At 47.3% G+C, this 23,789-nt stretch overlaps 1 protein-coding gene across 4 annotated transcripts in view; it reads left to right on the top strand.

Annotated features, from left to right (window-relative positions):
• Positions 1-4,458: 4,458 nt before the first annotated feature.
• The window catches only part of LOC119455521 (histone-lysine N-methyltransferase 2D-like), a 78,970-nt gene continuing 59,639 nt past the window's right edge, over positions 4,459-23,789 (top strand). For 3 of the 4 annotated variants that reach the window (XM_049668846.1, XM_037716922.2, XM_049668847.1), the window contains exons 1-6: positions 4,459-4,628; positions 10,921-11,478; positions 11,955-14,066; positions 14,449-14,510; positions 15,073-15,261; positions 17,836-18,165. In XM_049668846.1, coding sequence (XP_049524803.1) covers positions 4,517-4,628; positions 10,921-11,478; positions 11,955-14,066; positions 14,449-14,510; positions 15,073-15,261; positions 17,836-18,165 — 3,363 coding nt within the window. In that variant the 5' untranslated portion in view covers positions 4,459-4,516. The remainder of the gene's footprint in view (positions 4,629-10,920; positions 11,479-11,954; positions 14,067-14,448; positions 14,511-15,072; positions 15,262-17,835; positions 18,166-23,789) is intronic. The other variant, XM_037716923.2, reaches the window with a different exon arrangement.

Raw genomic sequence — 23,789 nt, forward strand, 5'->3', positions numbered from 1 at the left:
TCCAATGGCGGGGGAAGACCGTGCACATGTCGCAATGCCATCTCGGCATGCCCCTCCTTCCCACACGCGGCATATTAACCTCTAAAACGGAGGCAGCGAGGGCTTGTTTAGAGGTAATCATATTACCACGATCCTTCTCGGCTCACCCTTGCACACTTTCACTTGCATCCAAAGCATACAGCAAACGGGGCTCTAGCATCTTATTGCACTTGGACTATATACCGAGTATGACGCTGCTCAGCTTTGGTGGTTGGTCTTAGTCGCGCGGCACACAATTTGAGAGGTGCATTCCCAAGCAGCCACTATAGTTGAACCATTTGACCGTCTGCATCCCCGGAAGTTTTCATTTATTGTCTTGGTATTCCTTCTGGCAGAAGTAAAATTTCGTTATATTGAAATCATGTGAACACACTTCAATATATTGAGGGTCTAAAACATGATGTTATGTAACAAGAAGTTATACAAATTTCATTAATTCGACTCCGGTTAATTGGAATTTTTTCGGTTAATAGATCCTGACCAAAAGTTCTGGCCGGCACCCATACAGTTCCATGAGCCCAAATCTCCGTTATTTCGATCACAAATTGGCATTTATCAAATAATTCGAATTTAACTTGTCAGCTTCGCCACAATACAGCTGTGTTATGCAGTGAAGCATATCTAAATGGAAAGGGGCCACTGTCATGGGACAGTACGCATTGTTTAATTATACAGGCGTGCACACGCTGTCTCTGGTCACAATTCGAGCACCTAGATGTAAATGCGCATACTGGCAGCCATTCAGAGCTGTTTTTTTGACATTGCTATGGTGATTTGCGCCCTCTTTTCGCCCGCCATGCATATCGTATCTGAGACCGTTAACGCCTAGTACGTTTTTCTAATTATATGCACGCGCTGTGCACCAAGAAATGGAGAAAAACTATCTGTGTTTTGAGAAAGCTAGTGAAAAAGAAGGCGGTGAGGTGAAAACTTCGAAAGTGAAGGGGTTGTTTAAAGTCAACAATAGAGCGGGGGTATTTCAAAACTTTTGAGCCTGTCAGTAAACTTAATAGGCATCTCGGTGCTCATACTGTGATCGGAGATGGCTTATGTGCCTGTGTAAATAAAAGAACACTTGCTATGTCCCGTAACAGTAGCACTGTTCTTTGCTTAGTACACTTCACCGCATAATATAGCGTTATTGCGACGAAGCTGATTTTAAAGGCAGGCACTGCGAAGCAAATCAACAGTGTGTTTCTTCTTTTTTTCTGCCATTTGTTTAATTCAACCCACAGATAATTTGACCAATTTTGTCGGTCCTGTCAGAATCGAATTAACAGAATTCGATTGTATTGAAGTTCATTGTATTTAACTGTAGTCTGTCGATGACAGACATACTACTTCAAGCAATAAAAAAAGATTTGCATCTGTTCATTTTGTCGCCGTTTCTTGATTCGGCCTTTCAGATAATTTGACGAATACTGGCTGTCCCGCATAGGTCGAACAATAGGAGTCGACTGTGCTGGACACCTCTAGTACCGTTTTTGGGTGCATGTTAAAAAGGCCTGTGTCATCAAAATTAGTCCTGAGCCCTTCTCTAATGCATTCCTCATAACCGACTCGGTAGTTTGGAACGTTTATTCCATAATTTAAAGCTAACCGTAGCCATGAGTGCATCCCATGTGTTAAGGGAGTTGTTTATTGGATGGCCATATATACCAGACATGAAGATATAAACAGCCATGCTTAAAGGGGGTTCTGAACCACACCACGGGCTTAATGAAAAAACACACAGTCTGCAAATAATTTTACATTCTAATTTCATCATATAGCAGATTCCCTTGCGCGGCTGCTATTGGCCAATAGCTGACATCAGTCGAGAAGTGGTTGGATCAGTGTGCTTCTTCCTACTGTTACTGTGTATATTTATTGACACAGTTTAATTAACAGGCTAAAGTAAGCAAAAATCTGCATTTCGAAGTTTGATAGGAATTATGTACTTCTGGAAGTACGACTATCATACTGCCGCTGACTATCGTCTGCTAACGCTCAGCCGTGCCTGCCCATGTAGGAATGAAACTTTGGCCACACTGCTTATCAGTGACACAGCCATTGGGTCTTGCTAATTTCTATTCGTTTTGAACACTCAACTATCCTCGAACCCCGCAAAAACTTAAGGTCAGACCAGACGTATGCTTCCCAGCACGTGCTAACTTCTGGCCACTTCCGACAGATCCCTTGGCAGACTACGCTTCGCATTGAGCTGTTGTGCAATATCTACAACTTGTATGTCGCTACTATCAGCAGGACAAAGCTGGTCCGTGTGTAAGCATCCACTCCCGCCCCGTTGTGCAGAGTTAGCCACTATAATTGCATGTAGCTGAGGCTGAAGCATAGCGTAGATATGGTAGCCGCAGAGGGGTGCCTCGACGAGCGCGCTCGCTGCGGCTCGCTGGGGACAACAGCATGTTCTGATTGGTATTTGTGGGTTATGTGACTGCAAGGCCTGAGCACCAACATTCTGATGAACAGGTCTGCATCCCGAGTTGCACATGCTCAAGGGTGTGTCACCATCCTGATCGAAGCTTGTTACGTTAGGAATGCCTTTCAACGCGAGTCCAGAGTGCGACATCCATCACTTAACCAATGTGCGGGCTGCCAACGTACTCGCTTGAAGCGAACATGAAGATGAGGTTTGTTCTACCCTCGGAAATTGTCTGATTGTCATAGAGATAAGTGCGAAAGGAAATGTGCTGCTCAGTTAAGGCTTACATTGGGGATAGTTGCAATATTATGCCTGTTATTATAGAGCAGCTCTGCAAAGTTAAACATACACAGGGACGAAAACAGCACAGATGAAGCACATCTATCAACTGTTTATTAGAACGTACAGGGGGTGAACATTGTGGGCAACCACGGCATGCACAAAGAGTGATGCGCAAGCTGTCCTTGCGTATGTGGCTTATCTATTGGTACCTTTTCAAATAAACAGTTGATAGATGTGCTTCATACTGTGCTGTTTTTGTCTCTGTGTATGTTTAACTATGCAGTGCAGCTTATAAGTACAAGTGTGCTTGCTACCCAAGTCATTCGGTGCGAGAGTAGCCATGCATAGCTATCTAGTAGACTGTAGCACAGCAAAGGGATCAAACACCATGAGCTCAACCGTAAACTGAGGGATAGCCTCTGAGTTTAGCGTGTCGTAGGCATCAAAATCAAAAGTAGTGGCGTTTATCTGAACACCCAAAATCAAATTTTGAACTGCACTCCACGGTGATCTTCAGTAAGCGGAGCGCTGTGGGCATCACCCAGCTCTGCCGTATCCTTCACAGTGCAAGGCATTGAGGAAGGACCGGGACCACCACGAAGGGGATCACAGGCATTTTTTATTGCGACGGCGTCACCGTTGCCGTGAGGTTCCGTATAGATAAAATCTTCGCCGCGCGCCGTATGCCCGAGCGGAAGTGTGCGGGGACGCGCGCTATCACGGAGAGCGAACGCACTCAATCTCCCACGCGCAAGCAAGGAAGCGGGAAGCGAACGCCGGAGGGGGGGTGCGCACTTCTAGTCTGCCAACAACCGCGCTCGTCGCTCGCCCGCACCGTCTCTTATCTCCACACGGCTCTGGCCTTTGTATGCGCTGTGCATTCGCCGCTCAGTTTCCGTGAAGCGATAGACCGCACGTACCTTCGCCCGCTGTGGCGTATGCGCTTGCTGCCAGCGTTTTGACAGTCGTCTGCAGTCATTCAGTGTGATCTATTCATGTTTGTTTGTGCGCGCTCACACCACGCTTGTTCATTCGGTTGGTAATAGTCGGGCCACATTTTCCAACGCACGCTACACATGCAATGCTGCCCAGATCGGCAGTGCAGCGTTACAGGTGTGTCCCTTCGCACGCGCTGCCCACGGGAAGCGCTTCTCATCAACACCACCGTTTCACACGCGCCTTCTCGTGGTCATCGAGTCTCTCTTTATGTCGGTCTACTTACGCCGCAGCACACCTGCTTAATCAGCTCATGTTTACTACAATTCATATTGCTACCAAAGCCGCTCACCTTACTTCGTATGACATTGCTGTGTTGCTATCGCATTCATTGCTTCGCCCTTAGGGCGAAACTGTGACATTTTTTATTGCCATTAACTCTGCTTCTGCTGAACGCATTGAAGTACTTTTTGTGGCAAAGTATTTCGTAAATAGTCTGTTTTAACGTCAAAAGTATTTCTTGACGTCAATAAAAACTGGTTCAGGACCTCTTGAAGACAGGTCTTCAATTACAGGCGAGTGAGTTGAGATGTCTGATGACCTTTAAGTTTTAAATCTTCTTACCGGTTTAGTTTTTCATGCAGCATTGCCTCAGTAGTCGTTTCATCATTTACAGTGGGCCAAGTTGCTGTTTGTGATGTCAGAGAGGTGTTTGGTCTTTCTCATTGCATATGCTTGATTGTCATTTCAACCAATTTTGCACTTTTCTTTTACCGCTGGTTCGCTTAGGATGAGCCCGGCATCTTAGGAGATGGTTTCCAATTGCGAGAAGGCATGGAAAAAGGCCCTCAGCAACAGCAGCAGCAACATCAGCAGCAGCATCAACAGCAGATGATGTCAAGCATTGTGCAAGGACTACTGACACAACATTCACCACTTCATGAAGGTATGGCATTATGTGGAATCAAATTTTTGGACTTTCCATGTGCAAATTTTGTTTTTGCTCATGCAGTCAGACCATACTACAGTTGAACCCGTTTATTACGAACTCAATAGTACCGCGAAAAGTGGTGTATATCCTCCTAAGACCCCTTGTACAATAGTATTGCACATTGCCTTCATCAATTTTTTGAAATTCACTCTGAAGTGATTATGCAAAATATTCCTTCTGGGTATGAAGTATGATGCATGTGTAACTGTAAAGAAGTCGTTTACTCATATTGTCATCCACTTTCGAGGAATTTGACACTCAATTGATCTAGACCTCTGTGTCGTCCCAGATGGCTGAAAACAACCTTGAGGCATTCTTCGAAATCACTAAAATTGCGTGACAATACCGGACGTGGCAGCAACATGGCAATGTACTATACGTAGTTCCATCTTTATTTCTGTGTTTAAGGAATGAAATCCAGTTTTTACCATAGCGAACATGAGGAGATGTGATTTTTTTTACGTGCAGGGTGACGCCGCTTTTGGCATCTAACCGTGATATCTAAATTTCAAAGTTTGTTTTTCAAGTTCATGACACTACAGCAGACAATATAAATCACCTTGAAGACCGATTATGTCTCATAGCTGTGTTTGGGTGTCAGGAGGATAAGGAGTCACCTTAATATCGCTCAAAAATTAATTGCAAGAAAGCTGCCATCAGCAGTCATAATTCGGCAGCACTTAGGTCCAAAAACCACATTTTCAGTCTAATTTTTGTTCCTGGTGCGTTCCTGCGTCTAGCACACATTTCCGTTACATTCATCTAAGGAACGAAATGCGGTTTCAAACGGCGCCCGGTTTCGATCACCTGTACTTTCTAAGGGCAAGTGCAGCCGCCATTTTTATTTGAGAGTTTGTGATGCAGTCAAACCTCGTTAATACGTAGTCAGCTGGGAACGCCGTTTAGGTGCGCACTAAACAATGTATGAATTAACCGTCAATGCCAGTTTAGCGGCTGCTTACTGGCCGTAAAAGAACTACATCACGATGCTCTCAAACACACGCACTCAGACAGGCTTTATTTGCGGATAGGCAGCAAAAAATCGGTCATCTTCACTTGCCGCCGTGGCGGCTTTGCTGCGACGACGGCATCTTCGAACTCGATAAGGCTGCGAACCAGTTTGACCATGAGGCCCCACTTACTAACTCAATTAACAAGCACGGTGTAACGCGTGCACTGGTAAACATGAACACGTCTCACTCTCAAACGCTGGAGTGAGGAGGCGTGGCTGCAGCAGCAAGCGTGCTGTCTCTCGCTTCAACGCGAACTAGACGTCGAAAGTACAGTGCATACGAAGCTACCAGCACTAGTTGCACTTTGCAGATTGCTTTGAAGATGAGGCCTGCGTGGGGGCGCACTTTTTCCTTGTCGCAAATCGCTTTCAGGATGCGGCGGCCGCCACCAAAGTAAACTCCTCCAAGTAGCATGATGTCATAAATCTTGTGTGCAGTAATTAGCAACAACTGTATGAGCAGAATACCTCATGGTGACCATGTTTAAAGTTCACTATCGCTGGGGCGACTGTCGTCAGGGCGTCGCAACTCGAGGGTCGAACGTCTAGGGCACATGAGATTTTGCCAATTTTGTACCTGTGCGTGTGGAAGAAAGAAAAATAGTACACACTAATCATTTGGTGGGCAATGAGCAACTACGGCTTGAGCGGTCAGCCAATACATGGGGTTCAATGGGGGCTGGGTGGGGGAATCTTCGCGACTATGTTTAAATCGCAATTACACATTAAGCGGGTACGTATTGAGGAGGTTTGACTGTACATTTTACTATCAGCGGGGCATGACCGTATTCTGCGTAAGAGATCGAAGCATTCTAGTTGGCCGGAAGCATAAACTTCGGAAACTAGCTGCAGCTTGCCGTCATTCTGCGAAGGTCTCCGACATTGTAGTCTTGGCATTATGACTGCGCGTTAACAACACAAGAGCTGTAAAATTACATTATGTTACAATATGCGCTTTCCCAACGCATAAACAAAGCGTTGCCGAACCATGATCTCTTGATAATGGCGTAGTAACCGCCGATCCTTTGCAACATTGCGTGGTGGCAGTGCGCCGACTCGGGCTGTGTGAATATTGACAGGAATGCTTGAGCAGCTGTTGTTTCCATGGTGTAAGGACATAGATCTTCATTCAAAATCATTGAAATAAGCATAATACACGTGGTGCTGCACAGTCAAACATGCAAAAACGAGAGTGCCACGGTCGTGGCATCCGATATCGCACCGGCGCACATCCCGTGCCATGCTATTTATGCTGTACGCCTACTCCATAGAGGCGTGTCTTGAAAGTGAGTGGCCTTTGCAGATTCTGAAATTCATGTTGTTGCAATTGCTCGCTCATCTCGAAGGTCGTATCATTGTGGCAGTTTTATTTGAAGGTGGGAGCACGCTGCCGTGCGCCCAGTTTGGTCGCGCTTCCGTGCTTTGGTACTTCGCGTGCTCCCTCTTTTTACTGTGACCGGGTTCGAAGCATTCGCTGTAACAGTGCGGCGATTTAATAAGCATTTGTTATATCTGGAAGCAGTTTCAATAGGCGGGGTCAGAAAATCGTAAATGCACTGAAATGTGGCCATTATAAACGATAGATCGTAATATTGGGGATCGCTATAAGTGAGTTCAACTGTATAATGTATAATGAAATTGCATGTGACATGAAAATACATTTGGTGTAAGAAACATTTATTTAAGCGTGCACAGTCGATCCCGGATATATTAGAACTCAAAGGCTATCGCGAAATAGTTTGATATATTGGTAATTGGAAATATAAAATATGCATATTTGACGCTTATCCGAAAACTCTGCTCATCACGAACAGCCTCCCGAGATCGTGAAAAGTGGCAATTTACGGATTTTTTTTCTCCAAGGCAGCATCAAATGCACGAAAGTTTACTTATTTTGGAATTTTACAGACGAACGTCGGAATTGTGATTCACACTGCAGAATGTTCTTTGATAAATTGATTCCACCACTGCCCCTAAACTCTGTGCTACCCGGTCGCGAAACCATGTTGTGCCTTGCGTAAATCTCAGTGCTTGTTGTGCATTTCTACTCAGGATAAGGTAGAAACGTATGCAGCTTGGAAACAAACCAGCCTATATGCGCCGTGGCACCATCTGCGTACTTGTACTGTGAATTGCGTGCGAACCTGCCCGGCAGTGTGTTCGTTGCAATATGCCGTTCAAATGGCCGATCATCATACGTTGAATCAGCTGTGCAGATGCCGTTAGATTCGAAAGTGACTTTCCTGCAAAACACCCGAGTCGCAGGTAGTATGCTGCACTGCATGGCGGTCTCTTTGCTATCAGTATGCTTCACATTGCACATCTGTGTTGTGGTGAAGCTTACTGCAGCAAATCTGCCCATTATATAGCGCAGATAAGAACTAATTGCTGCATGAGCCATCCATATTTTATGACGCACCTTGCTCATTTTACGCGCTAGTGTAGATGCCCCGTCTGCCAAATCGGCAAGCTTATGTTTGTCTCCATGAGGGAAGCGAGTGCCGGAGGAGGAAGGCGGCTAAAGGGGGAGAGGAGAATCGCCGCATTCGCACTCTTTCCGTTTGTGTTTCAATGCCGCGGTGCTCGCTGTGCGTGTTCGTGGCATCTAATCTTTGCATGTGTAGCAATATGTGCTATCCCTGTGGCAAACCTAGTGTTGCTCCGTTGAGATCAATGTAGCGATTGCGCCCTTTCCATTTGTGCTTTGAGGCCCTCGGTGCTCGTTGTGCATGATCGTGGTATGCATACGCTTGTGTGTATTGCACGTTCACGAAGAATGTCGCTGTAACATTTAAGGCGAAAGCCTTTAATGGCTCACACTCGCGGCGTCCGACCGTCCGTCCGTCCATGCCCTGGAACTGTGCCAGCTGTGGCCTCTCCCCCTCACAATCTCTCAGCAATCACGTGATGGCACAGCGGTGCATAGCAACAGTTGTGCCACCACAGCTGTGGCCTCTCCCCCTTAACTCTCTCAGCAATCATGTGATGGCACAGCAGTGCGCGCGGCAACGCTCCTTCGTCAGACATCTCGTTGCAGCAGTCGAGTTAGTCGGATGGCTCCCAAGCAGCCCGGTTATGATTCCACGGCAAGCGGTTTGGAGAAGCGCCCTAAGAATGTGGATTCCCCCAATACCAAACTTCAGAAGAAGAATGCGCATGCGGCGGTAGTCAGTCGAATGGGCACAGGCTTTCGCCGAACACACTTTGGAGTTTACAAAGTGTCCTTCAATTTTTTACTGCTGCCCTTCAATTTCATTGTCTTGTTTGACAGCATCTGTCAGAACAGTACCGTTTTGTCAGCATGAATATTTGCGATAAAGCGAGCTATGATTGTGAATTCATTAGGAGAAGCGCACTTGCAGGGCACTGTGCAGTGTTCGATATATTGAATGTGACAGTGAACGGGGGAGTTCAATATACGCGTAGTACAGTGCCAAATGCTTACGTGGGATTTTCAAGGGGATGTTATATACGGTTCAATATAGGCAACACTATGATAAATCGGAATTTGATATATCCGGGATCAACTGGTATGTATACGCTGATATCAGTGGCAAGAAATGGGGGAAGGGGAAGGGAAGAGAAACGGGTGAGAGGCGAGTGTGGTGGCTCTTTTTTTCTTTTTTTTCGCCGCAATGTATGAGGGTTGTTTGATAAGTGCGGTAAAAAGCAAATAAAGATACCATGTTTGTAGAAAACAGTATTTTATTTTTCAACATAGTTCCCTTCCAGCTCCACATACTTCTTCCAGCGGTGCTCCAATTGTTTTATCCCCTCAGAATAAAAGGATGGCTCGAGGCCCTTGAAGTAGTCATTTACCACTGAGATAACCTCTTCATCTGAAGAAAATTTCTTTCCACCCAGCCAATTCTTCAGGTTTGGAAAGAGGAAAACGTCGCATGGGGTCAAATCCAGAGAATAGGGTGGATGAGGCACAACCTCGAAGCCTAACTTGTGCATTTTGACCATTGCAATAAGCTATCTGTGGTGCGGAGCATTGTCTTGGGGAAAGAGGAGTTTTTTCTGTGCTAACCCAGGTCCTTTAGTATGCAATTCCTTTTTCAGTTGATCTAGGAGTATGGCATAATATGGCCCTGTTATTGTTTTGCTATTTTGTAAGTAGTCTACAAAGGTTATTCCTTGTGAATCAAAAGACAGTCGTCATCACCTTTCTGGCTGAACAAACAGTCTTTGCCTTTTTTGGAGCACCTTTCTCAGGCCCAGTCCATTGCTTTGACTGCTGTTTAGACTCTGGAGTGTAATGATGGATCCACATCTCGTCAACTGTCACAAATCGACGCCAAAAGTTCTGCTGATTGCGATCAAACATCGATAAACACTGTTTCCAGATGTCTGCCCTCATGCGCTTTTGGTCGTAGATCATTAGATGTCGCGGCACCCAACGGGAACAGACCTTCTTCATCTGCAATTTCTCATGAATATTGTGAACTCTCTCTGCCGAGATGCCTACAATTTCAGCTATGTCACGTACCTTCACTTGGTGGTCTTCCGTGCCAATTCCATGAATTTTCTATACCATTTCTGGAGTGGTGACCTCCACTGGACGTCCAGGACGTGCTTCACCTTGCGTTGAAGTTCGGCCACATTTTAATTCATTTATCCAGTAGTAAATGGTCTTCGGTGATGGTGCAGAGTCTCCATGAACTTCGCTCAACTCAGCTTTAATTTGTGCAGCCATCCAGTGTTTTAAACAAAAATGTTTGATCACTGCTCGAAATTCACTTTTTTTCATTTTGGCGAGAATCACCACATGTCTCAGTGCCAATGACTGTCAGAAGCTTACCAACTGTCAGTACCAGCGTAAACAAGTTCTGCCGTCATATGAAGGGTGCTTCTCGCACGCCACCTAGAAAAAAACAGAATTTTAACGCCATCTCTTGTATTTTTGCCATACTTATCAAACAACCCTCATATTGGAAAGGCATGTGCTGCTATTGTACAGGTCTATATGGCATTCTAGAGTTGCATGGCATGTGCTGCCATCTTGGCCTGTAACATTAGTATTGTCTCAATTTTGTGTGCATCAACATGGATCTAACATGCTCAGTAATTAATAAACATGTCTATGCAGCAATTTTTAAGAATGAAGCAACCATAATAGCGTGCATTAAATTGTTACAGTCAGTCTCTTTTTCTATATTGACAGGCCATGATGGCAGCACCACAATGACTCTGCAACATAGTCTACAGCTTGTGTGTTGTTTTACTGCGCAGGAGATCTTGAAGACTTCCAACAGCACCAGCAGTCGCAGCAGCACCACCAGCAACAACACATGCAGCAGCAGCGGCACCTGCAACAGCAGCAGCTACAACAGCAACAACAACAGCAGCAGCTCCAACAACAGCAGCAGTTACAACAACAGCAGCAGCAGCAGCAGCAGCAACAAATGCAACAGCAGCAGCAGCAGCAGCAACAAATACAACAGCAACAGCAACAACAGATGCAGCAGCAGATGCAGCAACAAATGCAACAGCAGCAGCAGCACCAGCAGCAACAGCAGCAGCAGCAGCAACAACAGCAGCAACAACAGCAGCAGCAGATGCAACAGCAGGAACAACAAATACAACAGCATCAACAACAAATGCAGCAACAGCAGCAGATGCTGATAAAGCGAGAGGACGGTTCCACAGGCCCTCCGGTCGGTCATGGTGTGCGCATGGTCCCCCACATGGGAGCCAGGCCTCCCTTCCAACAGCACGAGGGCCAGCATGTTGTGCTGCATCCACGTTTTCCAGGAAACCCGCCGATACCTCGCTACCTCAGCCGCCAAGGTACGGAGCCATGCTTTGAATTGTGTGGTCAGTTTCTGAATTTTGTCAGTGATGTGCCAAGGCTCTGTTATTTACTATGGAGGGCGGTCAGTTCATGCACAATAGCTCAACTCATTCTTGTTTATGCAGTATGCATGGGGATGCAATTTTTCTTCATCATTTCTCCTTCCATCTTTTTTCTTGCCGTCGTGTAATTAGTTGTAGTGCGCGTTAAAGAAGCTCAGGCGGTCAAAATTAATCCAGAGCCCTCCACTATGGCGTGCCTCATAATCAGAACTGGTTTTGGCATGTAAAACCCCAGAAAGAAGAAGTTCTGTGTAATATTGACGAGGGAAAGTTAGGGGATTGCTTGAAGTTCAGCTGTGCCTAGCTTCTGCTGACAAATTTTTAACTAGCTTTTTAATAAGCATTAAACTCATCAGCAGACGCATGGCATATTGGTAAGGTGGATCACGCGTGCTTCGATCTTGTTGTAGGTGGGGATCCAGTCAGCCAGCATCCGCCAGGCCATCCTTACCTGCAGCGTACTGGAGGCGTTCATCCCATGATGAGGCCTCCACCTCCATACCCAGACCACCTCCGAAAGCCACCACCTTCACCGGCCATTTCACCAAGCCATGGCAGCATGCAGCCTGAAAGCAGCGGGAGTCCAGACCCATCACGCACGCCACCGTCACTCTCGCGTCCCAGCTCACAGCCAGCACTTCAGTCTCCAGACCCACGATCGTCACCCATGGAGCGCCATTTCTCGCCTGGGACACCGTCAAGCTCCTCCAGCCTGCCTCAGCGCTCCCCAGCAGTGCCACCACCTGGACCAGATGATGGGAGAGGTGACGGTGAACGCTCCGTCGAAAGCCTGTCTGACTTGCTGTCGCGAGTTTCCAAGACGCCCTCTGAGTCCCCGAGCCCCCGAACAGATGAAGGGCGTCCTTCCATCGGTGAACCGTCGCCGGGAAGAGGCTGTGTCTCACAGGACAACAGTGGACAGACGCCACCACTGTCCAAGCAGGAGAGCATCCTGCAGTACCTCCGAGCTGGCTCTGTCGGCAGCCCAGCCAGCAACTCTAATTCATCTCGTGGAAGTGTCGACAGTTTTGGTGGGATGACTGGAGCTCAGCCTATGTCCAGTGCTCCGGACACAACACCACGAGCGTCCGAAAGCCCACAGTATGTGGCCACATCCGTTTACCAAGGTGTGGTGGCATCACCTGTTGGGAGCCCAGTCTCATCGTCATTCTCTAATCAGGGACAAACGATGACACTGACTGATACCTTTGCTTCAGAGAGCAGCGATGGCAGTTCATCAATGCAGGTTCGTGCGCAGATGGTACGTGTGAGCCAAGGTATGATGGGCCTGCCTACCTCGTCGGCAAGCTTTACACGAAACACTGCAATGCAGCAACAGCAGCTTCAGCAGCAGCCCCGGATGCAGTACATACAGCAGCTACGGCAACAACAGCAGCAGCAGATACAGCAACAGCAGCAGATACAGCAACAACAGCAGCAGCAGCAGCAACAACAGCAGCAACAACAGCAGCAACAACAGCAGCAACAGCAGCAGCAGCAGCAGCAGCAGCAGCAGCAGCAACAACAACAGCAGCAACAGCACATGATGCTTCAGCAAAGCCAATATGTACCTCAACAAGGCATGCTAGTTCGACGCATTGTGCAGGGCCCACGGCCTGGAGTGCCTGGCTCCTTTGCAGATAACCAGTTCGCCGCACGTGCGCAGGCGCAGATGTTCAGGGGTGCTGCTCCAGGGAACAACACAGTGCGCACATTCGCCGTGCGGCCAGGTGCCGGTGGGAATAACAACGCGGGCAACAGCGGTGGAGGTTTGCCAGGCGGGAGTCCCCACACGGTGGGAGGGGGTCGAGGCCCAACACCTGCGAGCCCTCCCAAGAATTCATCGTCATCGGGGGATGAAGGAGACGGGGGCACGTCATCCTCAACACCGTCTCTGCTGCACCGTGCAGGGGAAAGTGGAAGCAGCTCGTTTGGAGGCAGCACATTCCATGTGGGACCCTCGTCAACTCTGACGTCGTATGAAGCTGAGCAGTTGGCTACCAGCGTGTTTGTGTCCCTCGACTACCCTTCCTCGACCATCACGAGCCCCGATGGCTGCGTGTCCTCGGAAGTCTTACTCAGCTTGGGTGATGGCTCTCCCGATGTGGCAGCCCTGGCAGCATCCGAGGACGAAGACGCCTCAGTGGAACAGTCGCGAGTTGCCCTCGTGGTGGTTGGCGAAGAAGGTGAGGAGGATGGCACCGAAGACCACGGCATTGCCCAACAGGAGGAGCCCCTGGACGTTGCCGTCGTTGTGGAGACGGTAGGGACTCTACCGACTCCCGAGTGCGAGGCCAGAGAAGACGGTTCTAGCCCCAGTGGCTCTGAAGGGGGCATTGACATGGCCATCTCGGGCTGTGGCGATCTGCACCATCGCAGCACACCCGCGGGCGACCACAACTATTCCAACCTGCCTCCGGAAGGTGCAGACAACGAACTTGCCAAGAAAGTTTCTGACGAGACACACTTCTTTGACCACATTAACATGGGGATGGATGTAAAGATAGAAGACCATATACTCAGTGAGTGGAATGCTTTTTAATGTGATCTTGACTTTGGAATGTGTTCTGTTATCTAAGAGCACGTTCTTTTCCTGTGCTGTGCTGGTTTTATGGCAAGTGGTTATTGCAACAGGGTGAATTTCTCCCTTTTCTTGTTAAGCTTTGCGTTCCATATATAGCTGCTTTTGAATTATGAGTCTCAGCCTTTTAAATTAACAGATTACTGGTATAGTTAACACTGCCTTAGCACCATGCACAATTAAGTACTCCAGAGTGCATTAAATGAACACATCTTTGTAACTTATAATATTTCCCTTCTCTGTGGAGATAATGTGCTGTGCAAAACCTAATGAAGCATAGAATTTGTTTCATTTTATTAATTTTTGTTGCCTCCTGTTTTCAGGAATAGCAGATGAAAAACCCTGCATTGAAAAAATTATGAATGAAAGGACTACACCACCACAGGTTAGTCTACTTAATTTACTTTTGTGCTTCAACTTGGTATTTCTAAAATTAAAAGGAGTGTGTGTTAATACTCAAATAAGCAAATCGAATTGAATGCTCCAATAATTCAAGTTGTATATCTAATACTTGCAATTCAGTGAAAGACCTATGCAGTGCCTTGCTGTAAGCAGCCTTTCCACGGCGCACACTTGCTGTTAATAGATTAGGCTTTGTTGGGTAAAAGATGGGAGGGAGCGGGGGGGGGGGGGGGGGGGGTATTTGTACGTTGGCAATTTCGCCATGTCTCTTGGCCCACAAGGTGGCTACATTTGTGCTGCATTACTGATTTGCTGGCCACTTCGTCATTGTGGTTGATCTTTCCAATTTGGTTGCAATTGTTGTGAATGTACATAATTTTAATTTAGTTGAGAGTATACCGCCAGATCAAATTCTTCGTTTGTGCACAGTAATATTTTTTCCCTTGAGTGTTGTAGAGCTTTGTCAGAGACCTTATTATGTTTAATTCCAGTAAAGTGGTGAAAACAGCCAGAGCATTCATATTTTCATTTTATTTCTTATGCAGGTTGTGAAAACGCCATCTCCACCCCTAGCACCAGTCTCCACCAGTGCCATGTCCTTCCCAGCATCAGTGACGCATACATTAAACTTCACTTTGCGACAGACAGGGATGCCTCAGACAGTGCGGCTGCCTCACGACGAAGGGCAACTTGTGGTGCTTCCTGCCAAGACAGTGGTGCCGGTAGTACCTCAGGTGAGTGGACATGATGGATTGCCCTTACCTCTCGTCGTTTGCAAGAAAAGGTCAGTCTACGCTGGTGGCTGTCAGTAGAAGGCAATTGCTGACTTCGTGAAGGTGATCACTTCTGTGTTCACCCATTCCAAGTTGTACGTCGTCTCTGTCAAAAGAGTGCAGACATGTCATGTCTTACCTGTTATCGTTTTTGCATTAAATGGAGGTTCATGAGCTGTAAACTTTACAAAAAAATACTGGCAAGCTTCGAAGCATGAACCATTTCTGGTTCTGATATCCAAGAATCGGACACGTCATGGCATAGTGTCTCACTCCATTCCTGCAATTGCTGCAGCTGCTGCATGCGAGCTCAGTGGAAGAAACATGCACTTTACTTGTTAATTTTGTTACGAGCAATGTCGTCACGTCTAGCCCTATTGCTGTGTCAAGCAAAGTTTTCTCTGTGTGACACCACATCGCAATAATGTCGGATGACGCGAGGTCCGACATTTTAAGACCTACTTTAGTATCAAGTTAAAATATCTTGCATTTTACAGCCTTTGTACTCATTAAGTGTCATCCTCTCAGTGCGGGAAGTGTGTGGTTGTTTCTGCTAGTTCGAAAACAATGTGTCAGTACTCCTTTAAAGGGCTCCTGAACCCTCCCTTGGGCTTGGTGAAAAAACACAGTCCGCAGATAGCATACACAGTTGTGAACATTTCGTCCAAGTTTGCAGTCATGTGCGATGCGTGGAGCTTGCAATCGAAGCGCAAAGGCATGTTTTTCTCGAACGCTGTCTTTTCAACAAAAGCCTGCTCCTCACTCTTTTCGGGCTGCTTTATTTTGTAATATAGCAGATTCCCATACGCAGCTGCTATTGGCCAATAGCTGACGTCATTCAAGAAGGGTTTGGATCATTGTGCTTCTTCCTACTGTTACTGTGTATATTTATTAACAGAGTTTAATATACAGGCTGAAGTCTGCTAGAGCTCAGCCATGCCCGCTCGCGTAGGATTGAAACTTTGGCCACACTGCTTATCAGTGTCGTAGCCATTGGGTATCGCTAATTTCTATTAGTTTTGAACACTAAACTATCCTCGAACCCCACGAAACTTAAGGTCAGAGGAGGCGTATGCTTTCCAGCGTGCTCTCACTCCTGGTTGCTCTAGACTAAATGCCTTGTTAGACAACGCATCGTATTGAGCGATTGTGCAAAATGTGCTATTTGTATGTGGCTACCATTCGTTGGTCAAGCTGGTGCTAGACAAAGCCAGTTCGCACCATGTAGCATGGCCAGACTGCAGCATATGAGTGCGAGCGTGCACTCAAGCCCTGCCATGCACAAAGCAAACGCCGCACATACTCACCACAGTTGCATGTAGCTGCAGCCGCCGCGACGTGCTACGACAAGTCCACTGGCTGAGCGCACTGCAGCTCGCTAAGGTGCCAAAATCGAAGTAGTGGCATCTACGTGAACATACAAAATCAGATTTGAACTGCACGCCACGGTGACATTGAGTAGGCGGAGCATAGTGGGCAGGCCCCGCTCCGCTGTAGCCTTCTCAGTACAAGACATTGAAGAAGGAACAGGAGCACAGTGAATGAGATCATACAGGAACTTTGATTGCGAATAACTCTGCTTCTTCTGACTGCATTAATTAAAGTACTTTTTGTGGGAAAGTATTTCTGAAATAGTCTACTTTAACTTCAGATGCATTTCTTGACTTCGATGAAAAGTGGTTCAGGACCCCTTTAAGAAGTTGGCTCGCTTTTTTGTGAAAGTCGGCAGTGCCACTCTGTGGGGTTCTGGTATTTCACAGGAGTGCTGACCACTGCAGGTTCAAGCTTGGCGAGCTACAGGGCTGCGTCTGCCGTCGCCTCGTGTACTCTAGCGCACCGCTGCACGCATGCTCAGGCCGCTAAAGGGGGCTACAAGCAAGAGAACACAGTATTGCACTGAGTTAGTGGAAACCGTGTGTTGTCTCCGGCAGCACCCAACGTTGCTCAAACGCCCGGTCCCGGGCCGGTGCAGAATTCAAAGGGCTCCCGCGCCAAGGGCAAGTATTGTAACCGGGGCACCACTAGCACGTCGCTGCGAGAGAATGGCTCCCCGTGACATGCCGCTAGGAAAAGTCCCTGTGGCTATGCCGTTTGCTCCGGCAATCTCCTTCGGCTTCGGCTTCCGAGAAGTGTGGCTCGGCGTAGTATGACCACGCGTGAGCACTAGGCACTGCTCTTTGGCTTAGCGTCCAGAAAGGACCAACACAAGGTATGCACTTGCCGTATGTGCAAAGGCACCATAGGCGACCTCGAGTCCAAGACGCAAAGGGGCCGGACGAGAGGAAAACGTTTGCGTAACCAGTGCTATCCCAGAGAAATCTCTCCTACACTTGCTTTGCCCATCACTGGCGGCGACTGGCAGTGCTAGTGCCACCGCCGCAAATCACCGCGAGTGGAGTGCCGCCACCGACAACCGTCGTGGGTGGAAAGGGAGAGGCGTAGGGATGACAGAACAGGTGAATGCCCGCACAAAGGTGCCGGGGCGCACCTCAATCCCCACAACTCATAACCATTACCGTGTTTGTTTCTGTGCAGCTCTCACCATCTCCCCCATTGGTCAGCTGTGAGCCCTTGACTGTGAAGACAGAGCCAATGCCTCCCGCGGGTGCTACCACACCCCCTCTGATGCTTCGCATGCACCCAGTGCCCCCAACGCCGCCGCCCTCCGTTAGCAGTGCCGTGTGCGCTCCCCACAGCGCATCCCTGCGTTGGTCCCGAAGCTCGGAAGTGGTGGCCATCAAGGAGGAGGTGTTGACTGTGGTGCCCCCTTCCATGCCGCCTACCCCGCCACCACCCACAACTGTTGTGATCAAGCAGGAAGCACGGTCGACACCTTCGCCCTGCCTTGCTCCTTGCCAGAAGCAGGTGAGACATTGCCGCTCATGCAGCGCTAAGGTTCTTCCCTTTCAAGTCGAATCATGCTGGCTGTTGCTTCATGCTGCTGGCTTGAAAATGTGGTCAACAGTTCTACGAAAATTCATATTGTCAGGTAACATATTGGGAATAACAGACTTCTGCTCCCTGACCAAGTAAACCATTATTTCACATTTCAAAACCCATATGGCTTCCTTATTTGCAGTGCTGTAGACATAAGGTCATCGTCAGTTCAAGTACCCAACATGTGATATAATGATTGAGATTAAACTTGGGGCAAGGTGCCATTCCTCTAGTTCACGGTATCATGTGTATTGACAGTATCAGTATAGGTTATGTCATGTGTTGCGTACAGGATGTTCTGCATACACTGGTGAGCTTATGTCTACTACATTGTGAACAAGGAACCTATATGTATTCCGAAATGTCGTTTAACTTTTGACTTGGTCAGCGACCAGAAGCCTTTGTCTATTTTCTAGCTTGAATACACCAGGTTGTGACATGAACATTTGCTTATTACTTTTAAGCATGAAATAAGCACTGTAGCAGAAGTCCGAACAGATGCTTCAAGGGACCGAAAAAATTTTTTCCATTTAGCAGGAGTTCCGTTTACTGAGAGAGATGTGCAAAAGTGCAGAGTTATGTGTGTACACTCTTTTAATACCATTTTATGGAACTCTAAGCACTAGAAGGTGAATGTACCTGATAGTTATTTAGAAAGCAAGAAAACTGCAAGAGGTTTTGGCACAGTACTCACAAAGTTTATTTGGCAACAATTAGTCACTGTGCACTTAAAAATGCACCAATTTTGCTTTGTTTGAGTCCTTTCAACTGCATCTTTAGGATCGTTTTTTCCATGGCACTTAAGCTTTGGATCCCGGTTCCTTCTGAAAAAAAATTTTGAGATACTGCACAGCTGATTCTGCTCCTTGAAGTGTGGTAGGCTCCACGGTAGCTACTCCTTCAGATTCCTCTTCTGGATCATCTTCCTCTTCATCACACACCTCAGCAACAATGCTCTCCACCGTATTCTCGGGGCAAGTCGCAACATCACTGTCGATGTGCATGTACTCATCAAAGTCCAGATGGATTTCCTTTAAAGCACACTGCTCTATTACCTCCTGCCTCTCAAGGGCATCTTCATTGTCACATTCAGGCACATCCTGCAAGTCGGGTGTCTGGTCACTTGAAAAAAATCCTGCATGCCTAAAGCAATTTGCTATAGTATTAGCAGTCAGCTGCCTCCAGGCATCGGCAATAAGGTGAATGGCGCCAAGAATGTCCACCTTGTATTCCTTATTCTGGTTCATACACACCAGCACCCTCTGCAGAAGACCCTTGTGGAAGCGGGCTTTCAGGGCTTGAATAAGTCCCTGATCCATGGGCTGCAACAGTGCCGTGGTGTTGGCCGGGAGCAACTCCAACTGAATCGACTTCAGTCCTGTTACAGTCCAATGTCCAGGGCAGTTATCAACAAGGAAAAGTACTTTCCTCTTCTTCCACGAAAATCGCACATCCTCGGTGTGCAGCCATTTGCTGAAGAGGGCTTGCTTCATCCACGCTTTTGAGTTCGTTTCGTTAGTCACGGGCATACTATTAGTTGTGCCCTTAAAACAGCGAGGATTTTTGGATTTCCCGATCGCAAGCAACTTCAACTTGTCGTTCGCTCCTACAAGAACAGTTAGCCTTTCTTTGCTGAGTTTGCCACCTGTGCATGTTTCACCTTTGAAAGTGGTCGATTTCATTGGCAGGAGCTTAAAAAAAACGCCGTTTCATCTACGTTGTAGACATCATCGTCCTTGAACTGACGCATGATCTCCGGAAACCGCCCTGCACGCCAGTCGCGACACACTGTCGCATCAGCTGCTGCGGCTTCTCCTGCAATGGTGCGGAAAACGAGGCCGTTTCTCTTCTTAAACCTTGTCAGCCAGCCCTTGCTGCACAAAAAGTCTGTTATTTCGAGTTGAAGGACAAACTCTTCTGCCTTGGCACGGATTAGTGGTTCGTTGATGGGAATGTTGTGGCTCCGGGCTCTCCTAAACCACAACACGAGACACTTCTCCAGTCCTTCGTGGTCGCCTTGTCGCAGACGCTTCCTCTGGGGCCCGAATCGCGAACTTTTGAAGGCATCCTGTAGCTTCTCCTTGTCGTGCAGGATCCTTGTTAAGCTGCTTTTTGGGATGCCGTGCTTTGTCGCGAGCGCCGACTTCATGTAAGAGCCGCTTTCGAAGTCAAGAATGATGTCCATCTTCTTTTCTAACATAAGCGCATAGTGTGCACACTTCTCTACCGCCATTGAAACAACGGAGGCTAGGCCTCAACTTCGCGAGGGCTTACGAGCCATCAAAGTTAGAAGACGCCAACGCGGCCGTGAAGCACGAATGGCACCACGACGGCACGAACGAGGCAGCGGGGGCTAAGCCCTGTAACCTCGGTGACTTGAACCGAGACCGAACTATTAAAACAAGAACTGCAGTGTTGCATTTGTTGCGCTAACACCGCTGACTTTCAACGAGATGAGGCTTACAAGGCTAAAAACAAAAACTAAACAGCCTGAACCGGAAAAAACTGATGCACATGGCAATGGGTCTGACAAGAAGTTTCATTTTCGGTTCCGTTTACACAGTGACGTGGAAATTTTAGTTGTGATTACCAAAAGTTTTTTTACATTATCTGAATGCAAAACCAATCAAGTTACAGGCGACTGTTCCGTTTAAGAGGCAATTCCATTTAAGCGATTTCCGTTTATCAAGATTTTATTGTATAGCCTGTACCAAAAAATCTTTTAAATGTAACATTTAAGTCGGGGCGTGGGTTATATGTGAATTTCACCTTTAGGTGTGGCTTCACGGCAACACGACGCACGCTGCCGTGAACCCACACTACATGGCAAGGTTCCCCGCCATTCAAAGTTTTGTTATTTCCTAAGGAACCCCACCCTTCCCCATCCCTGCGTGTTGAAGCCCCCTTCACCCCTCCTTCATGGTTGCCCATTCTTTTCCTTTTTACGGGTCACCATTTCACATTTAGTAATTATCAGATAGTGCACGCTGTGCCCGCAAATTAGAACTCCGATCATGATGAGCTGCGTTCAACAGCAGCATCGCCAAAGAGGGGGGAACAGAGCCGCTGGCCAAAGATAAAACGTGTAAAAGTTGTGCATTCGCGAATGGAAACAGTTTTTCTAAGATCGGAGCGTTGTCGTATCCACTTATTTCCATGGGTGGTATGAGCGGATTTTTTGTTTTTTCTTTCCGTGCTGTTGTAAGGGAGATTGTAAATTACAGTGGCGGGTTATGTGCGGAAAAATATGATGCACGGTGTTCTGCTGGTTGGCAAACTGGCTCCATTGTGTGCTGATGTAGAGGTCATGCTGCTTCTGCAATAGTAGTAGAACAGGCCAGCATGGCAGTCTTTAATGTAGCTTTTATTTCATTCAGATGAAGTTGGGGACCGTAAGTACAGGTGGGAGCAATATGAGTAGGAATACTAAGTTCGTTTTAAGCAGCAATGTAAGTAAGTAACAGCAAGTAACTTCTTTGTCGTACTTTAGTCTCATTGAACATTTTTATGTGAGACTTGTGTGCTAAGCCACTATGGCCCTCTTGAAAGCCATTCAGGTGTTCCCTTTCATATTACAGTTAAACCTCTTAATAACGAACCTCCATATAACGAATTCCTGGATGTAACGACGTTTTTCTGTTCCTCGCCGTTACTCCATTGAAGCACATGTATTTGAGACCTCTGCGTAACAAAGTGGCAGCGGGAGACCCCCTCGAAATAACGAATATTTCCCCGCCGACAACCTAGAGATTTCGCCCCAAATTTTGTCATTTTTGCGCGAGCAGCAACCGGAAGCACCTTCTCCGCCACGACGGAATGCGAAGCGCCGGTGTCACGCTTGGCGTGCGCGAGTTGGGCCTGCATCCCTCGGCCCGATGATCTTGCCTCCGCGGGCGTGACCTTTCCCCCTCCCTTCATTCAAATCTGATCCCACCGCTCAGGAGTACGACCCTAATTGCGCTGCCATATCGGCATCGGCATTTCAATATGGCCGCCTCCTAAGCACTTCGAGCTTAGCTCCCGTACCTTCGACCAGGTGCGGTAGTACGTGTGCTTAGGCATTAGTCTACCAATTTAGTTAAACAGCGAATGATTACAAGTTTATACGGCCGATAAAACTACTATCCTTACTTCGTATAGCTGCCTGCTAATTTGCTGTCGCAATCGATGCTTCCCCTTTCGGGCGAAACTGGGACTTCTTTGGATGATGCTTCCCCTTTCGGGCGAAACTGGGACTTCTTTGTTCATCGCAACAGTGTATTGAGAGTAAATGTTGAGCGATAGTTGAATTTCTGTATGAAAGCATGAGGTGCGCGGTACTATAAAGGATTTTTTCCCCTCTCTTTTGGTCACGGAAACCGGGTGCGCATTACGATCGAGGGCATCGATTTTAACGTGATGGTATGGAAGATGGTATTGGTGTTGCATGCCACTCATTAATGGCAACATAGCATTTCTACCAATTCTGATGCACTTGCGTGCTCGTTTTTGGATGCTGGCAGCAGCACTGACGTCATCAAATTTCATCGCAGAGTTTCGCTTTGTAACACATACAAAAGCTCTGCCTCTGTAGGTTTCCCTTTGTTGTCACAGAAAATTGTCTGCGAGTATAGTTTGAGTTAATAGGGTCTGGGTGCAAGCTAGTTGGTACAATACGTTCATGGTGAAACAGCGCTACAAAAACACGGACAGATAAGAACACAAGGACGAGCGCTCGTCCTTGTGTTCTCTCGTCTGTGTTTTTGTAGCGCTGTTTCACCATGAAGGTATAGTATGAGGTTTGTTTGCTTGCTTTCTTTTCAGTGACTAAAGAGGCTTAACAAATTAATTATTGTGTTGCTTTATATATATGTCGTGATAAGGATGGTGATTGCTTGTGAGAAGCTTTGATGCTCTGAACAGCACGACCGACGAGAATAAGGATATTTGAAGGGCTTGATCTTTTTGTTAGTTACAACTCTGCGAGGAAACAACCAATGAAGCCAGAGAAAGCATAGGGGAAGTTAATTGTTATGTCTAATTGAAATAAAGAAAATAATAAAGTAAAGGGAAATGAAAGCTGCTGAAAAGATACTTTCTGCATGCTTTACCAATTGAACTTACTTCTTAGGTACTGTATTTACTCGCATAATGAATGTACCCCCCACTTTTCCACTAAAGAAGTGTGTTTTTTTCTTTTCCTCGCATAATAAATGCACCCTGAACTTGCTGCCGTGAAGTTGAAGTACGATTCGGTGTCTAATGAGGCGTCCGGCGCATACGATTGTATCGGACGCTGTATCAGACGCCGAATCAATCGGACGCCAAATCGTACCGTGTGTCACCTACTTTTGTTGCGATAGCAATTATATGGACACTCCAGGCACATTTTTCCCGTTGGCGCCGATGATTGCGCCTCAATCTCCCGCATTCGAGGGAGGAAATGCGCTGTATTCCGTTGCGCGCATGGCGTGGGGGAGGGAGGGGGTGGTGCAGCAACTGCGCACTGCGCAGCCGTGCTCGCCTTATCTTGAAAGCGATCTGTATTGGGGGGCCGAGTCTAGCAGTGGGAC

The sequence above is a fragment of the Dermacentor silvarum genome, chromosome 6 (genome assembly GCF_013339745.2).
Source record: "Dermacentor silvarum isolate Dsil-2018 chromosome 6, BIME_Dsil_1.4, whole genome shotgun sequence".
In the NCBI taxonomy this organism is placed as follows: domain Eukaryota; kingdom Metazoa; phylum Arthropoda; class Arachnida; order Ixodida; family Ixodidae; genus Dermacentor; species Dermacentor silvarum.